General features: G+C 38.7%; 1 protein-coding gene across 1 annotated transcript in view; it reads right to left on the bottom strand.

Moving 5' to 3' along the window:
* The window catches only part of LOC114462061 (collagen alpha-1(XI) chain-like), a 69,843-nt gene that overhangs the window by 16,704 nt on the left and 31,241 nt on the right, over positions 1–21,898 (bottom strand). Inside the window, 47 exon segments of the mRNA XM_028444667.1 lie at positions 1,784–1,837; positions 3,538–3,645; positions 3,740–3,793; positions 3,870–3,923; positions 4,000–4,053; positions 4,132–4,185; positions 4,265–4,372; positions 4,986–5,039; positions 5,139–5,192; positions 5,289–5,396; positions 5,510–5,617; positions 7,272–7,325; positions 7,401–7,490; positions 7,586–7,693; positions 7,786–7,839; positions 8,103–8,156; positions 8,282–8,335; positions 8,416–8,460; positions 8,545–8,598; positions 10,206–10,250; positions 11,282–11,335; positions 11,840–11,893; positions 11,982–12,143; positions 12,235–12,257; positions 12,260–12,283; positions 13,963–14,011; positions 14,098–14,142; positions 14,239–14,292; positions 14,369–14,413; positions 14,497–14,550; positions 14,639–14,683; positions 15,427–15,480; positions 17,018–17,062; positions 17,145–17,198; positions 17,274–17,327; positions 17,479–17,532; positions 17,659–17,712; positions 17,827–17,880; positions 18,443–18,499; positions 18,593–18,676; positions 19,044–19,118; positions 19,599–19,661; positions 19,840–19,881; positions 20,362–20,409; positions 20,493–20,621; positions 20,702–20,821; positions 21,493–21,615. Of these exon segments, the coding sequence (XP_028300468.1) occupies positions 1,784–1,837; positions 3,538–3,645; positions 3,740–3,793; positions 3,870–3,923; positions 4,000–4,053; positions 4,132–4,185; positions 4,265–4,372; positions 4,986–5,039; positions 5,139–5,192; positions 5,289–5,396; positions 5,510–5,617; positions 7,272–7,325; positions 7,401–7,490; positions 7,586–7,693; positions 7,786–7,839; positions 8,103–8,156; positions 8,282–8,335; positions 8,416–8,460; positions 8,545–8,598; positions 10,206–10,250; positions 11,282–11,335; positions 11,840–11,893; positions 11,982–12,143; positions 12,235–12,257; positions 12,260–12,283; positions 13,963–14,011; positions 14,098–14,142; positions 14,239–14,292; positions 14,369–14,413; positions 14,497–14,550; positions 14,639–14,683; positions 15,427–15,480; positions 17,018–17,062; positions 17,145–17,198; positions 17,274–17,327; positions 17,479–17,532; positions 17,659–17,712; positions 17,827–17,880; positions 18,443–18,499; positions 18,593–18,676; positions 19,044–19,118; positions 19,599–19,661; positions 19,840–19,881; positions 20,362–20,409; positions 20,493–20,621; positions 20,702–20,821; positions 21,493–21,615 (3,087 nt within the window).

The raw sequence follows: 21,898 nt of genomic DNA, 5'->3' as shown, positions 1-21,898 counted from the left end.
CAGATTGGTTATGACAGTTCATTACACAAGGTTTTGTGTGATAACACCACCACCTATTGGCCAAAGTGCATATTATCTCATCCATGACACATTGTTTTGCGTCTCCAACCACTGCATAGATCAGGGATCTCCAACATGTACTCTCAAAGGAACCATTTTGCCTCATCTTGCCTGGATTAAAGTCCTTCCGTTCCGGAGCCAAAAAAATACCTTCTCAATGAAGACAATACAGTGTATACAATTCTAAACAGTTAAAATAGTCAAATCAGTCAATCAATCAATCAATCAAATAATTTTATGATTTAATGGATTTTGAAGGGCTACAAAATGCTAATTGTTGATTTCTTGCAACACATCAAGCATGCATATTAAGCCGATATGTTAATACAATTAACAATTAAATAAATCTTTCCCCACACAAATAAAGTCTCTATTTTCTTCCGGAATGGTCATTTGTTAGTTTAGTTATCTTACCGGGGATTTAAAATTTAAGGTTAGCCACAGGTGCATAGAAAGTCAATGGTCTGTAGAGGTTGCAGGAGTTAAAGTAGGAAGGTGGCAGAGTTATTGCACTATTGTTTAATCAGAATTTCATTTAAAGTTAGTGTCAATAATCATCAATACCCTCTGTAAAAAATAACAATTCATTATTCTAATATTTTTTTGAAGCTACAGGGAGCCATTGCAATAGAGTCAACGAGCTGCCTGAGGCTCTAGAGCCGCAGTTTGCAGACCCTTGGCTTAGATAGACTATGAAGAAATGGTATGTGTAATCTAGCACAGGGGTCAGGAACCTATGGCTGACCCCTGATGTGGCTCTTTCAATGAATGCATCTGGCTCGCAGATAAATCGTAGCACCTTAAAACATTCTCATGCATTTTAATCCATTCTCTGCCGCTTGAGTCCAGGCCAGGGTTTGGCTCCAGCAACCTGCCAGGCTTGAGCCAATCACACCTACACATGTTGCGAGGTCACAAAAATGCCCCGCCTTTCAATCAAATATTCAGCTGGATAGGTAGAAAAGAAGATGGCGAAAAGAAAAAAAAAAGTTAACAAGTACCGGACATTTCAGGACAAGTGGATGGATGAATTTGCCGTTTTGGAGAGAGCAGTTTCTGCAGTGTGTCTAAAATGCAGTGATAAAATTTCCTCAATGTAACGGATGAATATGAAGCAGCACTTTGACACACGCCATGCTACAAAGCAGAAAGAACGTGTGAGAAGAGCTCCTGTGCCGAGTGCAGGTTAGTCAGCAGGAACTCCGTGTTTGGACCCGACAAGGTGACTGGATTGTTTGTCTTAAAAATGCATGCATTTATGTATCCAGTGTTAAAAAAATATATAATATGGCTCTCACGGAAATACATTTTTTCCGTGAGAGCCAATTATATATTAAATATTTGGGTTTAATGGCTCTCTCAACCAAAAATGTTCCTGACCCCTGAACTAGCATCTAACTTGTCATAGTAGCACATGTCACATTACCAGTTGCCAGTCCATAAGGACTAACACATACAAACTCACTGGCATTTTACATTTTCTCAGATGAACCAGTGTGAAGGTCTTTGTAACAGTCGAGAACTCAGAGGAAACTTCAAAGCTGTACGGAGAACAGGCAAAATCTGAACAGAAAGGCTGAGGCCATCGGTTCTTTTTGAGTGTACAAAACTATTTTGTAATTTTTTTGTTTTTTTTTAATGAAACTATGCCTGTTTTTGGCTTGGTAGTTGTATCAGATGTGGACAGCTAAGAGCAAGGTACATTAAAAAAAAAGACACTCACATTAGGTCCAGCTTCACCTTGTTGTCCAAGATCACCAGTCAGACCAATGGAACCCTGTTGGCAAGAGAGGTGAGTTTAGTGACCAGCACAGTTATTGCAGTAAAACAATGTTCGCTAAAATGAGAAATAACAATATGTTTATTCCTAACAATTCCAGCCAGATCATTTCTCTTCACAATCGCAAGAAAATAAAATGAATGTACTACTTATTATGGAATTGAAATGCATTCAATGCCACACGTAGTAGTTAATGACAGACATTGCAGCCATTAAAAACACAAGACAAAGCTTTTTATTCCCTTTGCATGACTTGTATGGCTAATCCAAATTAAATAATTATTCAAGGTTTATTTTCTGATAATTTAACTTATCTTGGTGACTAGGATTTGCTTATCAGCTTCAGCTAGTGTGATTTATGTCCTCATTGTGGTTAGTTAAATGCTTTGTTTTAGTTTACTTTGCATCAATTTCCAATTATTTGTTTCCAAAGACATTATGGCATCACACAATGATGACATGTATTAAAAGATGCACCAATACTCACATCAGTAAAAGAAATCAGGTTTGATAATGTAATGTGTTTGTGATTGTTTAAAACCAATATAAGACAGTAAGAAGTCCAGAAGAACAACAATAAGTAACACAAATAATTGATAAATCATTCAAAGATACACTGCATGTACAGTAAGTAGTTTATCAGCAGCATAAAACGACAACCATTGTAGCATACATTTAGAAAAAACCAAAAGATGTCACAGTAACAGCAATTTGGAAGCATGAAGGACCAGCGTCATCTCATCTTTGCCTTTACTTTGTCTTATATAGGGTCACGGGAGCTTATAATTAGGCCCCATTAACCCACAATTTCTGCACTGAGAGGTTACTGGCATGACCTGGCAACCAAAATGGCAGTGCATATAGTTGCAGCAGCTCAGTGTCTTTGCCATTGAATGTGCACTGATGGTAGAGCATTCCAATTTCATTGCAAATGTTTTACAAGGACAATAAAGTTATTCTATTCTGTCCTATTCTATTGCTGGTGCTGTGTCAGGCATATCAGCAACCCAAAGCAACAACCTGAACTACCAGGATTTGAGGGCCGATATTCTTCACATGTAGGACCAGTACTAAATTTCTTTTAATTGACTTCCAGTTTGCTGTCTTATTCTGCCAGAACAGGACAAGATCAATCATTCTGACGTGGACGATTATCTTCAACAATCCGGAAGAGGAAAAACTATAAAAACTAAAAGGTAAAGGGTCTTCAAGATGTGAAAACAGATGAGTTGGATGCTAACACGCCTAGCCTCAAACAATCTGATGCAGTGACTAGCCTCCTGACTAACATACAGTCTGATGATAGATAGATAGATAGATAGATCGATAGATAGATAGATAGATAGATAGATAGATAGATAGATATGTGCAACTGGCATATTTGTTGTTATATTAACTCAGTTCTACATGTTAACAGTTTTTAGTTAGTGTAGGGCTGATACAACTGAGATACAGAAAAATACATGCGCATAAGGTAATACCACATCTTAAATGGGCTAACTAATGCAGTAAAGAGAAGAAAAGCTATTGCTAGAAAACAAACAAGTAGTTAGTTATACCAAATAAAAAAAATGGGGTTGGAAATGTCAGGACCTTAATCTTAAAGCATGTTGTACAATCGTTATAGGTAAAAGACCCATAGGATAATAATTATGAGGTAGAACACCGTCCTTTTGGACTGTTTTTTTATGTCTTACGGCGTTGCCCTTGGAACCGTCATCTCCTGGAGGTCCCTTGACTCCTGGAGGACCAGCTGCTCCTGGAGGGCCTGTATCTCCCTTCTCCCCATGGTCTCCTTTTTCTCCCTGAAGTTTTTAAGAGGCAAGGGAGGTTAAAAAAACAAAACAGAAGATGACAGTTTAAGCAAAACATTATTGACTAAAATATGAAGAAACTCACAGGCCTTCCTGGAAAACCAACATTTCCAGGGTCACCGGCCTCCCCATCCTCTCCCTAAGAAAAGAGATAAATTATGTGTAAGATTCATTAAAAAGATAACAACATAAAAATCCTCAATGATGATCTTTACCTTCTCACCAACAACACCCGGCTGTCCAACCATCCCAGGGCGACCCGTGGGCCCCTGTGCAACACAAACGCCAAAATGTTTAACAAGGTTTCCCAATCCACCATTATTCAAAAGTACAGCACCGTCCTACCTGTCCTCCCACAGGTCCTTGAGGTCCACTAGGGCCTTGTTGACCCGGTGGACCCTGAAACCATGAGATATGACAAAATTAGTTGGAGAATATGTGGAGTGTAAAATTTTGAAAAACAAAATCCACACTCACCATCAGACCAACTTGTCCGCTCTCGCCCTTTTCTCCTGGTAGGCCGGGCATTCCCTAAGAAAATACACACACAAGCTCAAGGTCTAGGTTTATTAGTAGCACACTTTAGACGTCTGAATGAATGAGATCTCACCTGTAGCCCTATTGGGCCTCTGGCTCCTTTATAACCACGTAGTCCCTCATCTCCTTTTGGACCATACATTCCCTGCTGGCCTCGTGGACCGAGCAGTCCATCAGCACCCTGGTTCACAGAGGACACTCAATGTAACTTTAAAATGGTTGCAATATATCGATGCTGATTGTTTTTTTTAAGGCAATTATATTATTTACAGTGTAGGCATTTTTAAGAGTAACATTTTTAACAGTTCTAGATTTAAATGAAGACGTCACTGGTGGCTCTGTATATTGCCAAACCCCAAACGTCTTTTAAGAAGACAGAAAGTTATGATATCATAACATAAAACCTCTCATTTTTGTCGAGATTGTGCCTTTAATCACTTTTCTGATACACATACAATCCAACCTATAAAATGAGCCTGACCGGGACAAATTTATTTTATAAATGCTGAACCAAAAAGCATGCTACTATTCTAAATACATAGAATAGCTCAGTGTGATGCAAAAACTAATACATCTTTAAAAGATGCTAAACAGTTCCTTTTTGAAAGGTCTGTGAGTAAATCAAAAAACATAAATGCTAAAGAGACATTGTCAAGGCTGTTGCTATATAAACTCAATACAGATCTTCTTCTGGGATTCCAAACATGTCCTCGTTTCAAGTCATGAGTTTAGTTATAAAACAACAACTGCTCAATAAAAACCAACAGAAGAGACACAAAAAAACCCAAACTTACTGGAAGTCCAGGTTGACCAACTGGACCCTGAGTGCCATGTGTCCCTGGTGGCCCCTACAATGACAAAAGGCCATAGAAAGAGAGAAAAGGCATAAGCTGCTGATGTCACAGAGCACAGAGAGAGTCAGTGTAATATTTTAGCTCCAAACTTACTGCTTCTCCTTTGTCCCCTTTGCTGCCTTTCTGCCCTTGGCCTCCCTGCTCTCCCTGGAAACAGAAGAACACAAACATAAACAGCTTATCACCTCAGGATAGACGCAAGCTTTAGGACATCATTTCTGGATCGTGAAAATAAGATGTTACCTTATCTCCGTCATCCCCTGGAGGTCCTGCAGGACCGATTACTCCAGGCATTCCGAGCAGTCCCTGCTCTCCATCCTGCCCTGATGGTCCAATGGGACCTTTCTCTCCCTGACACAGAACATTTAATCAATGGTGGTCTGAACCTTTGCTGAAAGTATCTACAGCATGCAGAGACGAGACAATTAAACACAGTAATGCTGAAAAAAGCCAGATGTGCTCACAGGTTCTCCCTTCTCTCCCATTGGTCCAGGTCCTCCAAGTGATCCAGCCCGTCCAGGCTGCCCAATGGCACCGGCTGATCCAGGTGGACCCCTCTCACCTGTCGGCCCCTACGAACACAAAAAGTAAAATTAACTGAGAGGACATTACATGTTGATAATAAACTGAACCCTTGCTTTAATTCAGATTTTTATTTAATACAAAATACGTAACTGTATATGACCTAAAGATATACACCACCCATCACATTAACTCACTTTAGATGACAGATCCAAAGCTGAAAAATGAAACTTTGTTACGAAAGAAATGTCTTTGTAGTCATTTGTATCAACTTTTAGCCTTCAAAAACACGTAATATCCATTATATAGTATACAGTATATGTCAATCATTATCATTAATATGCTCGAAAAGGAGTAGAAAGAAGTATAAAAAAGTATTTAATCCTACCCCCAATCTCTATTATATATGTATACACACATGCATACACACACGCACACACTTAATTTCCTATGTACAACTCTATATGATTGTCAATATGGTGATATAGTAACACATTTACACATCAATGTACGCTAATATAATGATAATGTCAAAACAAACATGGTGCCCACCACGGAGAAGACATTCGCAGCTGTGCTCTGCTCTGTTTTATAAGACCTGGATATGTCATTAAAGCCATAACAAGAAGGGGCTTTAAAACCCTAAGTCTATACCGTACTACACGCCATTTTCCTCTACCAGCTCCGTTTAGGGAAAAAGATCTATGTTTGTTATGCTATTATCATCACATCTGCTCTTCGTTTAATTGGTACCTCTGAGTGTGTTTGTCCTGCCCCCAGAACTCAAATGCCTTGTGAGCGCTTCTAGACTAAATGCCTGTATTAAACATTGACTAATACAAGGAGATTAGGGAAGATTCCAGGCTACTTGTCATCCAGTTCCTTGGACATTAACATGGTTTACCTAAAAAAACTAAAAACATTACGGTTGATGGATTTTGTTGTTGCACTTACTGGGAAACAAGACATTTAATAATAATGCGTTTGATCTTATTAAGGCAGAATTAAGGCATTATTCTTTCACTTCACACTTAGTGGTGGTAAGCTACTATTGTAGCCACAGTTGCCCTGGGGCAGACTGACGGAAGAGAGGCTGTCATAGTGCGCCATCGGCCCCTCTGACCACCACCAACACTCACTCACACACTACATTCATACTAGGTAATGAAGGTGAAGGACAAAATGACAGATACCACTGGAGAGACTGTACCCCACTGAGGCACCTGAAATCCTCAGTGGTCTCCCATCCAACTACTAACCAGGCCCAGACCTGCTAAGCTTCCAAGATCTAACAAGATCGGGCAATGACAGGCTGGTATGGCCACAGAACTTTAACTATCAGTCATCTTACTACTGATCCACGCATTCCTTCCAGCTAAACTAAAAAGACATCTTAGAATGGTAAGTCTATGCTCCACTCGGAACGATCGGATGCCTTTAACGCCATAAAACCAGTTGCACTTTTTCAGTAACAACTTTGTCATGTGTCAAACCATGTTTAAAGTGCTTCTTATTGCACTTAAAGCTTCTAAACACCTCTCATTCCTACTAGTTAAGTTTATATTTAATAGTCCTTCAGTTGATCTGTCTTATTAATTTGTGTTGAGTATCTCTTTAAATAGTGTTCCTAATAGCCATCAACACCAGACTTCAGACAGTGCACTGCACACAGTTTGAATGACAGTTTGATTCACTTTAACTCACATTTGCTCCTGGAGAGCCTGAAGGTCCTGATCCTCCTTTCAGGCCAGGTGGTCCCTAAAACGGTCATACTTGATTCTTAGTGCAATGCAGCCAATACATGCATCGTGCATTTCAGACGATGAGTGGTACCATGACTCCAGGTGCTCCCCTGTTCCCTCTGAACCCTTTCAGCCCAGTTGGACCATTTTTCCCAGCTGTTCCAGGCAAACCTGGATCCCCCTAATCACAGGTAGAGATAGACATAATGTGTACAGAAAAGAGAGTTTAAAAAAAAATCAAATCTCCATTACATTGACTAAAGCACATTTGTTTACCTTTCCACCTTCCTTCCCAGCAGCCCCAGGTAAACCATGCTCTCCAGGCACACCTGGTGAACCTGGATGACCTCTGTCCCCTGTTGGACCAGGTTCCCCTGACTTGCCCTGAAACATTCATTAGAATGTCAATGAAACCTTGAACACACAGGCTGAAAAAAAATAAACAACCAAGTGACTGTTTGGAAAGGTTTTCTTACCTGCGGTCCTACCACACCTGAGGGTCCTGGAGGTCCAGTCTTTCCTTGGAATCCCTAGAGTCACAGACAATAATAGTTAAACAAAACCTTGGGGGTGTTTTTCTCATACTTGAAAAAAAATGTTTGAGGTCAGAAAGGGTTTATAAGACCAAAGGTTACTCTCTGGTCATCGGCACCTGGGATGGTTAAAGGAAAGGTGAACAACTGCTACTGAGCAGGTTTGACACATATACAACTATAAGGTTAAGCACTTACAAGTGGATGTGTGTGTGCATGGGTGTGAGTTTTTGTTGGTAGCTTTAGAAAGTGTAACTTACTGGCTCTCCTCTCTGTCCTGGATGACCCGGAAGTCCGTCTTTCCCAGCTGGACCCTTGAAACATGTGTAGAGCAGATTTATGTTACATCAAGTGTAAGAATAGAAGAGCCAGAGATACAGATTTTCATAAAACTGATGAATGAATAAATACATTATAAATATGAAATACTGTTACTTACAGTTGTTCCTTTTGGTCCCGGCTCTCCATTCATTCCCTGTGGTCCTTGAGGTCCCTTAAACAGTCCCAACAAGAAAGCATTGTTTGTTAAAATAATTCATGAATGTGTTGGATTTTCTTTAGTGTTGTCCATACCCGTTCTCCCAGAGATCCTGGTGGGCCGTCAAGTCCAGAGGCTCCCTATGAATCATTGATAGAAATGTTGTCACATGTCAAGGCCAACAGTGACTAGGTCTTACCTGCGAGTAACAAACACCAGCTTACCTTTTCTCCTGATTTCCCAGTAGGCCCTCGTGCCCCCCTGTTCCCTCGTGCACCCTGTCCAACAAATCACATTAGCAACGGAACAGACAACAAGGTTCAGTTACAAATACTTTTCTCTGTTCATGTTCTGTTCTCACCAGTTTCCCACTCTTTGATTTGAAAAACATTAATCGGGCAAAAATATATTTAAGGTGCACAAGCAAAGTAGTAGAATTGTAACAGATTATCTATTTTTGTGTGCTTTAGTTTAGTGACATTTTATCAGTTTCTGGCAGTCCCGGATTAGGGTGCCATTATGTAATTTGTTCTCATGAAACCAAAGGAGAAATGGATTTTGATGACTCTTGTGTTTTCAGATATAACTAACCAATCCCCTTAAATTTTGAAACTTACCAAATTGCTGTTGTAAAGCTACCATTAATACCTGTCAGTAACACTTTTGCCTGAAAAAGGGTTTTCAAATGGCATCCAAAAAGCAGAAACCTCACCAATCTGGCAACGCAGTTTCGTGAACATGCCTGAATAAAGTAAAACCTGTATTTTATCATCACACAGTATTTTACTTTTTGCCCTCATCATGTTTACATCATGTTTACATCTGTTCTAACAATCTTTATGGACATTGAAAATGTCCATTGTCTCTGTGTTACTGGATTATTACAGCACTGCATGCAGACTATTGCTTCTATGGAGTTAAAGTGTTTTCAGTAAATGCCGGCTGAAACCATACTGTGTTGATGGAAAGAAAAGAAAATGAATACGCAGGTGTAGAGATATCGAGATAAAACGGCACTGAAAAGATGTCATTATTCAACAAATATAAACGATTTCACTTTTATTTATTTTTTTCACAATTATTTACAGTAACTGTAAAGTAAAAATCCATACTAACTTTTTAGTGAAATTTGAGTGGGTTCCAGTTATTCTTTTGTTAGCTAATATTTTAGTAACTACTGAAACACTGTGTGGATGAACTCTATGGTGGTTTTAAGTGTTAAAATCATGAGCACTAGACGTTTACAATCAACGGGGAAGAAACATACATCTTAAATAAAATGGTTTTGGATGTTTGGGAGTTTTTTGATGCATATTCATGTGGAATTCTTGGGTTTTTTCTGAAATATTTAATTTTTTTTTAGCGCTACGAGATGACTATTGTCATAATTAGTGCTATTTAAACAAAGTTTAATTTAATTAAAATATGAAGAGATTTCTCCTATAAAAAAACAAACATACAATGCCTTTTGATGCCACCCTTCATGTTACTTGAGTTTGGAGGATTTCTTTGTGTTGGGATTTGAAAATCAGAGGACACAATGTAGCCGACAGTAATGTCAGAGTTTATAAACAACATACTGTATATAGCCTGTTTTTGATTTGTTCCACTGTCAGAGTTTTGTGGAAACTGTAGAATTAAACTTTAAAACATGAACTAACAAAGCAAGGTTAGGTAAGATGAGAATAAATGTATTTGAAGCTACTACATGGATAAGTCATCAGTTGCATTATTAAACAAAGCGGCTGGAATTGGAGCACCCAGTCTGACCAGTAGCTTTTATTGAGAGGACCAGATATCAACAGCTTTTGTAAAGCAATGTTAGACAAGACATTTATCTCTTATACATTATTTATCTTAATTATCTGTGGAATCAATCACTCACATTTGCACCCCTCTGTCCTGCACCCCCTCCTTGTCCTGCAGGACCCTGGAATAAACCAGATAAAGGAGAATGTTAATGAGACACTGACTGAGAATGATGGTGGCACAGATATTAAAGCAGACACGGTGAAATTATTAAAATCCATTTAAGATGTAGCCATACTAAGCTATGCTGTTGGCAGTTCACTGGATGTCCTGCAAAGCTTTCATTACTACTTTCATTTATCTGGAGTTGCTCCATCTGTCAAAGAGGATGAATAAACTCAAATACTTGATATTTCATCATAAAGTGTATTGAATTTATATTGAATCTGGAGTAAAAATGTGTAATAATCTGTAAAATCTGTAAAGAATTGGATACACTAATGGCAGGCCTTCTGTTTTCATTGACACACACCTTCCCCATAATGATAATTCAATTAGAACATTGTAGTTAAATGTAAGTTTTGTATTGGCTAAAAGGTTGTATCCACTAGTGGAAACAGCAATTCTACTCTATAGAGGCACAGATTAGTTTCCATTCTTCAACAAGAAGCAAAAGAGTGAACACATCAGTGGACACAGTCTCTCTCTACCCTGGCTGGGTTTTAACTCGGGGATTGTTAGCCAAGGACAACTTGACAGAGCAACGACACGGTATGTGGTAGAAAACATGCCACTTATTACTACAGTGGATGATCCACATTACGGGGAGCTAACAAGCATGACGCCATGATATACGTCCAGGCAAGGGATCTAAAACATGTAACGTAATGATAATAATGAAAAAGTATGCATTAATGTTCACACACTAACATGTCAAATGATGGCTACAAACTAAAGTCATTTGTTGGAGCATTTGAACATTTTTTTAGGTAAATCAAACCTTACGTTTCATGGTAATGCCTTACTTTTATATTTAAACAATCCATAAAGTAACTGAGTTACTTTTTAGATTAAGTAACTAGTAATGGTAACTAAAGTTTCTATTTTTTAGTAACTAGCAAATAACTGGTCGATGATTATTTCATGCTCTGTACAACCTTGTGTTGTCTTAAAATAGGCTAAAATACTTCTTAATTTAAACATTGTACTTACTTTCTTTCCCTTTTCTCCAGCAGCTCCCAGAGCCCCAGGAAAACCATCAGAACCCTGAGGAGAAAAGAAAGTTCAACATAGAGTTTGTATTAGAGATGTCCCAATACAACTTTTTCACTTCCAATACGATACCGATATTACAGCCTTGCATACTGCCCGATGCCGATATCGATACGATGCGATATCAGCACGAATCATACATACTTTTATTACTTATTTTGTAGTGTGGAATGTTAGAAAAGGTTTGATCAAGTGATGTTACTCAAAGAGAGAACAATAGTCAGCAACAGTAGGCATGAGAAAAACTGAACCATTTATTATTAACCAATTGGTTACATACATTTTAACCTTCAACATAATATCTACAGTATTCTACAATTACATAAATATAATACATATCGGAGATTTTAGATGCAGTCAGATAAAATCCGATATTCGTTTTCTGGCTGTTATCGGACCAATATCCGATATTAATATCGGATCGGGACACTCCTAATTTGTATATTTTCTTCACATTTGTGGAAACTTTTTTTAAATTATTTTATTTAGTAGTTTTACCTTCGACCCCTGTCTCCCAGGATAGCCTGGCAGTCCTGGAACTCCCAACTTTCCCTAAAGATAGAAAGTTAAACTCTTAAAACACCGACAGGACATGACTTGACAATATTTAAAGTGCTCTGTCTTTTTGATTAACAGTTACCTTTTCTCCAGCAGTGCCAGAAGGTCCAGCCTCTCCTTGAGAACCCATCTGACCTTTAAGCCCCTCGGATCCCTCTTCACCTCGGGGACCGAGGACACCGTTGTCCCCAATGTCCCCCTTTACTCCTGTGTCCCCCTTAGCCCCTGAAAAACCATCCTCACCCTGCGAAGAAGAAAGAGGAAGACAAAGTAAGACTATGCAGAACTTATTCAGAAATTTGTCCTAAAATGACAGGGGTCTAAATAGTGTTTACCTTCTCTCCTTTGCTTCCTTTAATCCTCTAATACCATCAGCCCCTTTGAAAAAGGAAAGTGAAAATACAAAATCAGCAAAATTAGCAAAAATGCTTGTGTATGTGGCCATGAGAAAGTCCATTTTACTACTTGTTATTTTGCCGGAATGTGGCCTAATTATACATGTACATCTGATACACTGTAGTATAGAGCAGTGATCCTCAACTGGTGGATTGGGACCCGAAAGTGGGTTGCAGACAGCTGACAAAAAAAAAAATACTAGTGTGTGTCTCATGCTGGACTTGTCTTTTCGTTTGAAAGAAAGTTATGTTGACAGGCATGCTGTGAAATGCATGTTGCACAGGAAAGTACATACATTTATGTTTTAAAAAAAAAGATGATATATGTGTGTTCTCAACAGCTATTTTAAAAAAACTAAATTTGGTTTTAAAAAGTGGGTCACAATTTAATGATTTAAGAAAAATGTTGGGCCCAGCCCAGGGTGAGACCAGTTGAGAGCCCCTTGTATAGAGCGCAAATGCATGATGTTCTTTTGACTGCTGTCATGACTTTGAAGTTTTTTCCCTTTTTTTTTTAAACAAAATTACAAAAGGTTTATTTCAGTAAATTGAACACACATACCTCTAGTCTGTGTATTCTCATTCAGATAATATGGAGGTAGGAGTTGCCTCTCGGTTTCAAATATTTAATTTAATTTCCAACCAATTTCCAAATGGTTAAATTTGCTCAAATATTATGTATGAAGCCATCACAGAGGATGCTTGGATATGTTTAAGATGCCAGTTTTACTCAAAATCCTTTTCACATAACTGATGAAAAAAAAGTATTTTGTGCTGCAAACGGATGTTCGTATTGAGTGGAAAATAAAAACCAAATCCCTTGAATTACTTTTGTAAGCTGTCCTTAAGCAATTATAGTGAGCAGGTTGTTTATTTATAAACCCATCTGCTCTGCATCCTGGTTCTATCCATATTAGATCAGCTCACTTAACCTCATCCCACATATTACAGTACACAGGTGCTTAAGGAGTGAAATAAGAGCAGGGGATGATTAAAGTTTAGGACCTGGACGCTCTGTGTCCTTCAGTCTGCAACAAAGTCTGTCCTCAGGGAGCCACTCTAACTAATAACAGTATCACAGCATGAGACGATCTGCTGTTAACAAAGGGTAGAGGCAGCTTATGTATACCTACAAAAATAAAAGATAATAATAGAATGGTAATAAAAATAATATTAACAATAATAGTAATAATCAAATAATAAGCATAACAGCAACATTATTTATAATAATAGTTATAATAACAGGATGATAATAGTGATAATAATATATAATTAATAAGTAAAAACAATTTATACCCAACAATAAATTTTCTAAATAAAGAGCTAAATACAGCTGTTTTTTGTATGTCATCCATGTATGATGTTTGTAACAAACATGAATAGAAGAATATGTTGACAATTGAGTGGTTTTCGATCACTTTCAAAGTGCCATTTAGGCACATCGGCTCCAATCGGTAGCAGCACTTAACGTATATAATGTCTATGGTAGCAGTGCTAATATTCACAAATTCAGTTGTCGGAACGCATTAAAATTATTGTTGTTATGGAAACCCATGTGTATAGAGATCTAGTTTCTGTTAAGATTGATGTATGTCTTTTGGATTAAAAAATTAACTCCACCACAGGTAGTCCCACACCAGAGCCTCTACTTTGCAATGTCTACCTTAACTCCTCGTTGTCCAGGATATCCAACAGGCCCCTGAACTCCTAGAGGACCCTGAAAGTCACACATGCACTAATCACAACACAGCATTCATAAATGATATAAAAACACAATCAAAACAGAGGCCAAAATAAACTTACTGACAATCCCTTTTCACCCGGGGTCCCCTCTCTTCCAGGATGACCCTGTTGTGATAAAGGGACAAAATCATCTGTAGTTAGATGTGAAAGTGTTGGATTAGAGAATATTTCTAGCATAATTATACAAACACGTGTACTTACAGGGGGCCCATCGTTTCCAGGTAAGCCCTGCATCCCTTTCTTCCCTTGAGGTCCCTTTAAGACACGTACCAGTTATTGAGTGAAGACTTCTTTAGCCCAAGAGAGAAATTGCTAAGTAAATCTCACTCACCTTCTCTCCTGGGAGCCCCACCAATCCCTGAGGACCTGGAAACCCCTACATCAGATATCAGAGCATTAACATTTCAGTGGGTGAGAGTCATTAAATACTTGTTTTCTTGTTTTTATTTTTGCCCTTACAACAATCCCTGGGTTGCCTTGCTGTCCAGGAGCTCCAATGTCTCCCGGCGGTCCCTGAAGTAGCAGGACAGTGATGCAATTAGAACAAATGATGATGATGAAATTCAATTACTTCTGTGACAAATTATTGTGTCATACTCACTGTGTTTCCCTTTGAACCGTGAACCCCGTCAATTCCTCGAATGCCCTAAAAAGAAATCAACAAAACCTAAGTGTCATTATAACAGTTTATTGGTGTTCAAAACATTCAGGGTTGTAGTTTGTTAAATCCATAATTTACAGTTTCCTGACATGGTGCGTTTTTCTGATGATGCTTCTTCTGCAACATCATTTTCCATTTCTCACATTATCTTACATGACCAAAGAAAAAAGTGGAGTGCTTCCATTAAATAGTCACACATTCAGAATCCCTAATACGTACTGAAGAAAGGCTGATATCTGATTAACATGTGTTAAATTGTGTTACAATAAGGTGCAATGAAACAGATTTGCAGATTATAATTACGGTAACCATTTCTGCTAGATAGCATAAAAGGCTGCAACAGTGGTAAAGGCTAATATTATTATTATTATTATGAATATTATTATACATCAATTTTATATAGCACTTTTCTGGGTACTCAAAGCTGCTTTACAATGAAGGGAGCAGTGTTGAGGTTCAGTGCCTTGCTCAAGGGCACCTCTGCAGTGCTCGAGAAGTGCCCTGGCACCTCTCCAGCTACCAGAACAACTATATCATAATATTTTCTGATGGTTTAAGATGAGAGATTATTTATAGCTGAGGAGAAGATGCTCAGCTTCACCACTTAAACACATGCTGCACTGCAGTCCTCGTTTTCATGTTTCATTGTTTGCTGTTGTCTGGAGGTTGCAGAAGTTAGAGTGGGTATGCAGATGGTGAACATGAAAAGTAGTGAAGGTCACACTCACTGGCTGGCCCGGGGGTCCGGGACGACCTCTAGGGCCATTCAGACCTCTGGAACCCTAAAGCGTAAATCACACATCAAAATGAGACAAGTATTAGTGTAGTGTTTTTCAGAGCAACATTTCAATTCAATGTTTTTACCTCACTCTAGATAAATAGCAAAGAAACAGCTTTTATCAATTAGGATATTAGGCAAAAATGTTTTATCTAGACGAGCCACTTGCAGCAGCTTCTGTCTGCTAGCTTGTATAATATTATATCAAATAGAAATGGGCACTTAGTGATAGCACATTTATCCCACAGTAGACACAGCTTGGATTTGTTTCAATGTAGACTTTCCTTGCATTGGTTTTCTCAGGTTACTCTACTTTCCTCCCACAGTCTGAACACATGCCTTAATTTACCTTAAGAGTAAAAGAGTGAGAGCGATTGTTTCTGTATGTTTGCCCTGCGATAAACCGCTGTCTTGTCCAGGGTATTCACTGCCTTTCACCAGAAGTCAGCATTTATAAGTAACTTTACAGAGATTCTTCTTCAGCCAATAAAAATAATTTGACACGTAATCATTACATCCACTTCTCTTTGTCTCACTGACACCCAGTCATACTGGTTTTACCTTGTTTACATATGTTATCAAAGATTAACACTATGTACAATGCAACCTTTTTTTCATTTGTGCAATTTATGCAAGTTGTGTTCTTGCTAAGAAATAAACAAACAATTTATTGTATTGCTAAGTTGTGACCAGCCCTCCCTAAGCTAAACTTGATTAGAGGGAAAGATATAAAAAGAGAAGGCAGTGCTACACCTTTGTGGGGAGAGGAGGACAAGGGAAAGGGAGGGTGGGTCATAAAAAAGGAAACTACTATTGTGCATATTGTGCTGTGGGGTGTAATCTACTGAACCATTATACTGAAATCTGTAGATATTAGTGCCGCAAACTGAGGAGGAGGAGCAACTGCCAGATGTCACTGAATCAGATATTGAACGTTATCTAACCAGGAGCATCTCATTAGCTGGGTTTCCATTAAAGATTTTTGCAAAAAAAAAGCGATATTTCTAAATGTCGAGAAAGTGTAATTGCGTTTTGAACGTGTTTTCATTGAACGTTGTTTTGGGCAGGAGCCTCGTAACTCCCGTAAAATCTCATCCCGCGATACTTCGCTGCAGGAAGATGGATGCTCAAAACCTCCTTATAACACTCCATAGTCCTTTGTTGTTTACTGTCTAATGTGGCACTAATAATTCTAAAGTATATTGCTAAGAAATGTCTCGGTCTCTTCTGTCTACATGTAACGTGGTATGTTTTCGGAGAGAAGTGGTCATGTGACCAGGTCTGTCATATTCTGTGATGTGTGTTTGCAGAAAAGTGTAAAAAACTTTTTTAGGATATTTGAGTGTTTTTTCAAAATTCCTGCTTGAATTTCCATTACCATTTTTTACTGCGCTATTTAGATTGTGCGCATTTCCAAGGATAATGGAAATGCCGCTTCCTTAACCTCTAGGCAACCACTACGTCAACCGAATTCTTTATCATCTAAATTATTCCTAAGAAAATGCAGGTTTTTCTTTTTGTGTGTTTCTGCAAACACTCACAGCATCCCCTGACTGTCCTCTCGGCCCAGATGGTCCCTCAGACCCCTGTGAAGAAAGAAGGGCCCAAATGAAAACTGACGCACACAAAGACAGAATATCAGTAACTGCAAAGGCCACGACCTCTCACCTTTTCACCTTTGTCTCCTGAAGGACCGACAGGGCCTGGTTTTCCCCTGTCGCCCTGGGAGATAACAAGTAAAGAAGCACAATAAATCACACATGTAACAAAGCTGACTAACGCAGACAGATGACTCACTTTATGTCCTTTGTTTCCCGGTAGACCAGGTAAACCATCAAACCCCCTGTCCCCCTGATGGAAGGAGAAAAAATAAGAAAACCATTGAAATACTCCAGGAGTTCAAAGCAGTAGGTGAGGAAAATGCTTTCCAAACCTCTTACCTTTGCTCCAGGCTCTCCTCCCCACTCCGGTAGGTGAGGAAAATGCTTTCCAAACCTCTTACCTTTGCTCCAGGCTCTCCGACTTCCCCACGGCCTCCATCTGCACCCCCTCGACCCTAGTACGCACACACATACACACACACACACCACTATGAACAGGGTTTATAAAGCTCATCTGCAAAATGAAAACACAAAAACAGGGAAAAAGCTATTCCTGAAAAATACAGAGCAGAAACACTCACCCGCTTCCCGGGTCGCCCATTCTGACCTAGGATACCTGGAAGTCCTTGGGGGCCCTGAGGTCATGGAGAAAAGGTGAGTGAGGGGAAGAAAAGTAAATGTGATCTAAAGGAGCCAGAGCAGGTATGTCAAATAAGTGCAAGCAGAGGGTGTTGCCATGTCAAACTTACAGAAGGACCCATCTCACCACTGTTCCCCTTCAGCCCCGACGGACCTGGCTCACCCTGAGAAAAGCACATTTTCAATATAGCATTTCTAACACATTTAAATTCTAACAGTTTATTTTTTTTTATAACTGTCACAAATAATCAATATTAGTAAATATGTCCGACTACTACTACTCCATGCTAGCTAGTCATGTAGAAAGCCTCTATGTCTCCTTTTGAATAGTATTTAGATCAGAGGGGTCAAAACTTCTTTCCTGGAGGGCTGCATTCCTGCAGGGTGCAGGTGTTATGTGTCTCAAACAGGTTCATTACCAAACTGCAAAGTACCAGAAATTACTGTGAAATGTTCTAAAGCAGCATTAGCAGCAATGCTCAGCAGTGGATCTAGTGCATATATCTCTACAGAAGCCAATTGTAATAATAAAACAAAAACAACAAAAAAACAAACAAACAATAAACTTACAGGGATAATCACTGTACCAAAGATTGAAAAACAACTTTTTCATCTTTAGATGATTTAATGAACAACAATGTAGTATATCCAAATCATATTTTTTTTCAAAATCAAAAACACTTTCAACTTTTTTCCACTGTGAGAAACGAGAGTGGTCGCACTGACCAGAGGTCCAGGTCTTCCCCTCAGACCGAGTGGCCCTGGAGGTCCTTTCATAGCAAGCTAGAAGACAAGAGGTGGCAAATGTGAGTTGAAATAGTCATAATCTGTAGAATTTTGTATTTGTGTGTTTGAGTTGTAAAAATGATCATTTACCTTTGTCTGCTGCAGAATGACTTGAGCCTGCACCTCCTGAGCAGAAACCACACCACCCAGCTTTGGATCACCACCTGACTGGAACTGCACACACCAAATAACAAGTGACGTTTCTAAAGCAAATCTCCACGTCCCATGCAGTGGCCAATAGCACACTGCTAATCAGCTTTATTACACAAAGATAAAAACAAAAAACAAAAAATTACAGACGACGTTCATATAAGAAGTCACGGAGCTTTTACACATGTAGGAGGATCAAGTGAACACTAGGAAATTATCTTTGCTATAACTTGGATTAAAACCTGATTTTTACAAAATTGCTAATTTGACAAACTGAAGCAAACTCCTAACTAATAAAACATCTGCTTTTGTAAAGGTTAATAAAGTTTATTAAGTGAAGCTGCAAACACAGTGCAGCTTTTTGACTCCATAGGAACAGCCTTTGTGTTACCGGTATGAGCATGATGTTTCCTGGAGGTCCTAGTATCCCATCGGCTCCGTTAATGCCAGGCCGTCCTGGAGGACCCTGAGGGGAGAGACACAGTCCAGTTAGTAGGGTTTGAACCAGAGTCCAACCTCTTACGGGTCGTGACCCCATTTTGATATCAAAAATGTCCAGTGACCCCAGAGACATTTTTTTAGAATTAGTAAGTCAGTAAGTAATGTTTATTTTAGTTTTTTATTATGTTTATTATAGTGTTCTGCAAACACCAGGATTAGTGCACAAAGGGATAAGTGCACCACCTTACACATTTTTTACAGCATTTAATTTGAAATAGACTTACATTTGAGAATGTTTAAGTATAGGATAGAGTTAATTGATATTTATTGTGTATTTGAAAAAGAGCAATAATTCACAATTATTTTAAATATAAGTTTGTTTTTTTTTGTTTTTTTTAACCAATTGCTAGACATTTCAGGCGACCCCACATTGGGTCCCAATCCCAAGGTTGAAAAAAAGGTTTAAACACTCAACTGTCATCTGCTTGGGACATAGACTCCTTACCTGTTCTCCAGGGTCTCCTCGAGGTCCCACTGGTCCTGTGATTCCAGGTGGCCCAGGCTCACCCTGCATAACAAACACACACACAGACACACACACACACACAGGAGACAAAGTAACCTTGTAAATCTAATCAAATAAATTCTCTACATTTTATTGCTATTGTAGTTGTGTCTCCTTCATGCTTTTTCCCACTTGTAAAATGTGCTTCCTATTAAACTTCATTAAAGTGTAAAGCACTTACCTCAGGTCCTGGAGGCCCATATGGTCCTGTAATCTGTGTTCCCTGCAGATATTTCATATTAAAAAAACTTCTTTCAGGTTCTTTAGATGAGAAAGAACTTTTCATTCCAGCCATAGTCAACGCTGTGTACTTTAATCCATACATTGTATTTTCACCACAGCTTTGAAGCTTTAAAATTCCACACACCTACTGACATTAACACGGTGACATTAAAAAAAACAATATACACAGTTTTTAAATGTTTCCAGTTAAGTAATTTTAAGTAAACTAAACAGAAAATCACTATGATAATGTTATTTTAGGCATCTGTTAGACAGAAAGTAGTTTGCACCCACGTACACAACTAGCAACCTTTTATAAAGTAAAATATTCAGCAATGGATTGTTTTTAATACTGATTTGTCTTAATTTTTCCAGTTTTTCTAATTAACTGAATGTTCGGATATCCTATTAGGAGTTGATGACCTTTGTTTGCTTCACCTGCCAGTTCTTTGATTTACCAACAATGTCAAGTTTTCCTTACCGCTCCATAGCTCCCTGGTTCTCCTTTGTCTCCTTTCTCCGGTAAGTTCTGATAGAAGGTAGAGGCAGATGTAGCATTAGCCTCATTAAATTTGTGGCTCAGATGAATTTTCTGTATCGTCTCTGTGGTACCTGTGTGTCAAGGGAGTACTCGCGTTCTCTCTCTGCAGGTCCATAGCGTTCGTCGTACTCTTCCTCGTATTCGTACTCATTCACGTGGTAGTAATTTGTGCTATTGTCGTAGTCGTCGTACTCTACCGTCTGTGGGACACCAGACATGAGCAAGAGAGACACTGGCAATCATCCTTTCACCTGATGTCCTCAATCTTCCTGTTTCTCACCTCATAATCTGTCGTGTTGGGGCCTGCAGTCACGGTGGAGACGGAGAGGTCACTGTAAAGGTCACTGTAGTCAAACTCCTCAAACTCCTCCACCACGTGTTTTTTAGGTACTCTGTCAACCTGACATCCACACAAGAAGAAGAACTTCATCCAACTCAAGAATTCAATTTACTGTACAACAACACTTATTTAACACTTTTCTTACTCATTTGTAGCGTGGCAACAAATATTGCCATTGAAACATCATTAGTAAATAAGTCGCTGAGGACACATGAAAAGTCATCATGTTTCCTTTTGTCTTCCTTAGACTGAAACATCTTTGTTTGACAGTTTTTACAGTTTAAAATAAAAGAAAAACTGAACACAATTAAACAGAAATCTATCAGTGTTTCAGGCTTTAAGGGATCGGCACTCGAGAACTTGAAAAGTGTAACAGGACCACGACAACTACGATGTATGACAGTGAAAAAGAGGAAGAAACAAGCAACTTTAAAACCCTAGTCATCAACAGATTAACATACAAAATGACAGCTAAATATATCTGAGATCATTTTTAGCCAGGTTTTTATTCATGATACCTGAAAGATTTCAGTAAAAGTAAAGGGACTTCAGTAAAAGTTAATGAACTTAAACATCTGTTTTTGTCATACGTGGTTCCTAAAATGACTAATGAGTTTCTTCTCAGCCTGAAACTACAAAAGCTGATTGAAGTTAAAAATGACAGCCTTAAAACATTAAACATGCACCCCGGTGTGGTCTGTGCTTTCTTTCACTCTCTTAGAGTAACTCACCTCCTCTGCATCCGTTAGAATGCTCTCGTACGGTAAAGGTGCGTCACAGTCGGGGATGTAATCCTGGCAGTATGTTTCTGCGGCTCGAGGATCATCGACTATCAACAACTGCTGAATGTCTCCCTGTGTATCAAATAAAAAACAGAAAACAAGCCAACAAAATAAAACCATGCGCGTCAGGAATGCACATAGAACATCAGGATCACTACAGGACAACAGATCAAAAGAGGAAATGACAGGTTGAATCCCTCTGAGTCTCAGGTATCTTTTTTTGTGTGTGTGTCAAATCAAAGTAGCTTTTCAGACGAGTTTAATCATCTTTTTTTGTCCCTTGAGGTTCAATATTAAATGGCCTCAGCACAAAAAGACACATATCTATATATATATATATATATCTATATATATA

This window comes from Gouania willdenowi, chromosome 1 (genome assembly GCF_900634775.1).
Source record: "Gouania willdenowi chromosome 1, fGouWil2.1, whole genome shotgun sequence".
NCBI lineage: Eukaryota > Metazoa > Chordata > Actinopteri > Blenniiformes > Gobiesocidae > Gouania > Gouania willdenowi.
Note: the sequence above shows the minus strand (reverse complement) of the source record. Positions and strands in the feature narration are given on the sequence as shown.